The sequence below is a fragment of the Pocillopora verrucosa genome, chromosome 2, assembly GCF_036669915.1.
Source record: "Pocillopora verrucosa isolate sample1 chromosome 2, ASM3666991v2, whole genome shotgun sequence".
NCBI lineage: Eukaryota > Metazoa > Cnidaria > Anthozoa > Scleractinia > Pocilloporidae > Pocillopora > Pocillopora verrucosa.
The window spans coordinates 5,103,827-5,109,084 of record NC_089313.1 but is presented as its reverse complement, the minus strand read 5'-3'; the positions used below and the strand labels follow the sequence as shown (position 1 = coordinate 5,109,084).

Here is a 5,258-nt window from a genome sequence, read left to right as displayed (position 1 = left end):
AGTGGCTTGACGACGACAATTTCAAATTTTTCTACTCTGATATCTTAAATGAACTGGTCAACGCATACAGTGACATCTTTGATTTAAAAAATGTCGCACGATGCGTGCAGGAACTTCTTGTCATGTCTCAAGACTCTGGTGACACACAAGAGGAAGGAAGGTGGAGGTTAATGCTGGCATCTTCGTATCTAATACAACATAAATTTGAAGATGCAAAAGAAGGTTATCTGAAAGCATTGGATATCATAAAAGTAAATGGTGTCAGGGAAGATGAAAGAAGAGTGTATGATGGTCTAGCACATTTGTCTGGTTCTATTGGTGACATTAAGAGCCAAAAGGAATATCTCGAGAAATCGCTCATACTCATGAAAGAGACTGGCGACAAAAAGGGTGAAGCAGAATGTTACAGCGCATTAGGACGTTATTTTATGAGTGTCAACGACAATCGAACGGCAAATGAATATTTTCAGAAAGCACACGGAATCAGGATGGAAATTGGCGGAAGAAAAGAATTAGCGGCTGATTACGAGGACCAAGCAAACTTTCATTCCAAGTTGGGAGACCATGAGAAGGCAGTGGAGTATCTGGAGAAAAAACTTGCGATCATTTTAGAAATTGGCGATAGGCTTGAAATGATATCAGTTTACTTTGTACTAGGATCGGAATTCTATTTTCTTGGTAAATTTATCAAGGCCGAGGAATATTTAGAGAGGGTACTCTTGTTAAGCAGCATCAGTGAATGGGAAATTTTGAAGTACGTCATCCTTGTTGCACTTACGGTGGTGAAGTTTTTACTCTTAAAGACTCAGGAAGCACATTCGTACCTATTACAAAGCATTGAATTATTTGAAAAGTATCGAAATTTCAATAAACACAATGAACAGTTGTCAATACCTCTTTTGGAGAGGTATCCATTGTACAAGAAGTTCAGCTTACTGCTATTCAACGCCGGAAGTCTCCGCGAGGCCTTTTCCGCGGAAGAACTGGGGCGAGCTAGAGCCTTAGCAGATTTGATTGCAGCCAAGTACTCTCCTGGAGTAAACCACATCTTAGCAGATTTGAAATCACTTTCTGGGGTTGAAAAGCTCATCAGTAACGAAAGTAACTGTACTTATCTGTACCTTTCGTATTTTGAGAGAAGCGTTCGTGCTGCGATTTTAAAACTGGGTGAAGACACGTATTTCTCAGAGGCAGAAGAAGCTGATATCCCCACTTTGATGGCCGAGCATGTTGTTGATTTGGATGACCTTTTCAACAAAAGCTTCCGCAGCTTTGGAGTGTTACCCAGAGAGCTTTGTGAAGATCGATCACTGGATGACACGGACTATCATGATGAGAGCTTAGCCCCTTTCCGAGGAAATGAAACCGCAGACACCGACAGGGATCTTCAAATGTTTTACAAATTGATTATTGCTCCTGTGGCCAATTTACTTACAGGGCCTGAAATCGTCATTGTTCCCGAGCGGTCCATGTTCCGAGTCCCATTTGCAGCCTTGCGTGAGGAGACTGGCAAGAACTTTCTAACAGAGAAGTTCAGGATCCGTATCGCCCCTTCTTTGACAACTCTCAAGCTCATTCAGGACAGTCCAGCGGACTATCACAGTCACACCGGTGCACTGATAGTGGGCGATCCTAAGGTTGGCGAGGTGCTTTACAAAGGAGCTCCCAAGGACATCACTGGACTTCCTTGTGCAAGAAGGGAAGTAGAAATGGTTGGACGACTGGTGGGTGTCCAGCCTTTGATAGGAGAGCACGCAACTAAGCAGGCAGTACTGGAGGGAATAGAAAGTGTGAGTGTAATCCACATTGCTGCTCATGGTAACGCAGAAAGGGGACAAATTGCCTTAGCTCCTAACCGTAGAACCGACGGCACTGGTATTCCACAAGAAGAAGACTACCTTCTGACCATGGAGGATATTTCAAAAGTTCAACTGCGAGCTAAACTGGTGGTACTTAGCTGTTGTCACAGTGGCCGCGGTCAAATCAACTGCGAAGGTGTGGTTGGAATAGCTCGTGCGTTCCTTGGATCCGGTGCTCGCTCGGTGTTAGTTTCACGGTGGGCCCTGGAGGACACAACAACGGAGCAACTCGTGAACCAATTCTACGCACACCTTGCTGATGGAGAAAGCGCCAGTGAATCTCTACACCAGGCCATGAAATGGATGAGAAATAATAGGTTCACCAAAGTTTCGCAGTGGGCTCCTTTTATGCTGATTGGAGATGATGTGAGAATTGACCTCAAGAGTAAAGGTAAGTTTTAAAATTTGGAACATACACCTAAGTTACAATGACTAGCTTACAGACACTGGCTTTTGAGTCGGTATTATTCTTCAACTTCTTTTCATGTCATCATCATCATCATCATCATCATCATCATCATCAATGTTATCATCAATAATATTATTTTGGTTATTACTCCAAAATCTTATTATTGCAATCATTTCACATGAGGCGATGTAAAAAATTAGTATGTTAAATTGACAGAATTAAAAGGGTTACATTTTACCTTTCATTCCCTGAAGATAACTAAAGTTGGTTTTAGTATTTTTCAATTAGGAGAATAAATATTGATAGTTAACTGAAAAAGTCTATACTTTACACTAACATGTCACCCAAATCTCTTGTTTTCTGGATTAGTAGAAAATGTCTGTTGGTAGAGTCTCTCCATATCACCTAAAATGGTTGGAATTAGCTCTGTAAGCTTAAACAGTTCTGATTATAGTAATTATTAACATATGAACATTTTTGTTGCAGTAAAGAAGACCCTGCTTGCAAAGGACTAGAATGAAGTCTACAAGAACCAGTTCCAAACAGCCCTGAAGATTCATGGCTCTCCTCTCTGTATCTACCATTTGAGTATGGTATTTTATGTCTACTTATAGTGACTTTTTTTGCCCAGTAAAGCAGGGGTAGCTTCTGCATTTAACACAATTTTTTAGGCTGGTTAAATTTTTTTTCTTTTGATTGGCAAATGAAAGAGTTTATGGTTGTGAAGATTTTATGGATACAAAATAAGTCAAAAACTGGTGGCATGGTGCATCAAATGTTTAGTCTTGTCATGCAACAGGGTCTTTCTGAATGCATTGTGTGACAAGACCAAACTTTTGCCTTAAAAGAAACTTGGAATGATGCAATAAAAAGACAAAATGTTAATATGGTGAAAAATTACAAAAAAATTATTCAAATTTTCATGTTGATGTCAATAAATCGTATGTTGAAGCCCCAGAATGCACATTTAATGGAGAAAGAATTATGGTGACAATCAAGCTTCACTGTTAAAAACAACAACAACAACAACACCAAAATAAAACAAAAACAAAAAGCAAGAAAAAAACAGGAGATGAGCAAAAAACGCTACCAAGTTTAGGCAGCTGTTTTTTTTGGAATATGGAGTCCCATGAGTGTATGGCTAAGCTAACAACCATACTAAGAAGACTGTCCATGACAACTAACTTGGTATCTTACTTGTTCATCATTTTCTGATTAAAAAAGACCAAAACTTACAGCTACTTTTGTTTGTGCATATTCCAGGAACTCAACATGTCAGTTTACCCAATTAAGTTCATTTTAGGATTATTTCTGCAAATGGCTCTAGGTTGCTGTTTATTAACAGAAATTTTTTTATAGCAGTTGACCAATAAAAGCTTTTACTCGAGAGAAGAATTTTAAGAAGCTTTTCCTTTTGTGAAGATTGTTTAAGATTTGTTTTCAGTTAATCAATATATATTATAAAATAATTCAAATAGTGCGCGTGCTCTGATTGGCCATAAAACCATTTTACCGTGAGCGTATGTAAACACGGTTTTCATACTGAATCTTCTCGCGGAGTTCTCCCTGCTATTTATTTAGCGGTAACTCAGTTTCTTTTAGTTTGTTTTGAGTACAGTAATGGAAGAAGAGGATTTTTCTAATTTTTCTTTGGAGTTTCATTTTCCCAGTATTCAAGAAACAGCCGAAAAGCCAATTGAACAACAACAACAAGCATGTCGCTTTCCTTCGTTGCAAGAAGAGGCTCTTTCATTAGTTATTTTATAAAAGAAATGTAAAATGGTTTCCGTGTTTACATAGCCTGATGTAAACACTTGGGAGGTTGGGAGAACACTCGATAAGCTGGAAACCACTCTGCTTCACGTCATGGTTTCCTACACTTATCTCGTGTTCTCCCAACCTCCTGCGTGTTTACATCAGGCTATGTAAACACGGAAACCATTTTACATTTCTTCAGTGGGAAAGCAGATTTAGAAGGTCTCTACTCATTTGCAGAAATTAGTTGGATTTTTAAAGTATTTTAAGGGTGCATGACTAAGTGTTGCACCTTAAAAAAGTAGGTTGGGGCTGTTGCATTTCTCCCTCATCCTTTTCACCCTGGGCACTAGTTGCTCTTAATTAATCAATATTATAACAGTAATCTTATATTATAGTAAATTCTCTCCTGGGAAGCAGATTAAGGTGTCTTTTACTTGTAGAAATTACTTGCAAGTTTAATTTAAGTATTTTAAATCTGCATGCCTAAGTGTTTTACCTTAAGAAAAGATTGGAGGGGGGAGGGGAGGGTGGGGCTGTTGCATTTCTGACTTATTTCTTTTCACCTTGAGCACCAATTGTTTTCAGTTAATCAGTATATTAGAATTTGGAGGGAAGGGGGAGAGGAGGGTGGGGCTGTTGCATTTCTGACTTATTTCTTTTCACCTTGAGCACCAATTGTTTCAGTTAATCAGTATATCAGAATTTGGAGGGAAGGGGGAGGGGAGGGTGGGGCTGTTGCATTTCTGACTCATTCTTTTCACCTTGAGCACCAATTGTTTTCAGTTAATCAAAAAATCAGAATTTAATAGTAATCATGTATTACCAGTAATTCTCTTATGGGAAAGCAGATCAAGAAGGTCTCTACCCCTATGGAGAATTACTTGCAGGTTTTAAGCATATTATGGGTGCATGCCTAAGAGTTTTACCTCAAAAAAATTTGGAGGGAAGGGGGAGAGGAGGGTGGGGCTGTTGACTTTCTCACTGACCCTTTTCACCTTCTGCTCTTAAGGCTTTCAGTTTATCATTACATAGTGATAATGTATAAATTCTCTTATGGGAAAGCAGTTTTAGAAGGTCTCTTCCCATTTGTAAAAATTAGTTGCATGTTATAAAAAGTGAATGTCATTTAGAAGTGTTTTATGTTAAAAAAAAGTTGAATGGGGGGAGGGGTAGGGCAGGGCTGTTGCCCTTTCCCTCACCCTTTTCATCCCATGCAATTATTGCTTTCATTT

The 5,258-nt window shown here is 39.0% G+C and overlaps 1 protein-coding gene across 1 annotated transcript; it reads left to right on the top strand.

Moving 5' to 3' along the window:
• The first annotated feature begins 922 nt into the window (after positions 1-922).
• Positions 923-4,508, top strand: LOC131776083 (tetratricopeptide repeat protein 28-like). Its single transcript, XM_059092226.2, has 2 exons — positions 923-2,250; positions 2,755-4,508. Exons 1-2 carry the CDS (start codon positions 1,218-1,220, stop codon positions 2,781-2,783), a joined length of 1,062 nt encoding a protein of 353 aa, XP_058948209.2. The 5' UTR covers positions 923-1,217; the 3' UTR covers positions 2,784-4,508.
• Positions 4,509-5,258: the final 750 nt, after the last annotated feature.

Excerpts from the sequence above, each read along its gene's own strand:
- LOC131776083 (XM_059092226.2), top strand. The coding sequence starts at position 1,218 with ATGGCCGAGCATGTTGTTGATTTGGATGACCTTTTCAACAAAAGCTTC. Across the intron at positions 2,251-2,754 it reads AATTGACCTCAAGAGTAAAG|TAAAGAAGACCCTGCTTGCA; the intron begins GTAAGTTTTAAA and ends TTTTTGTTGCAG.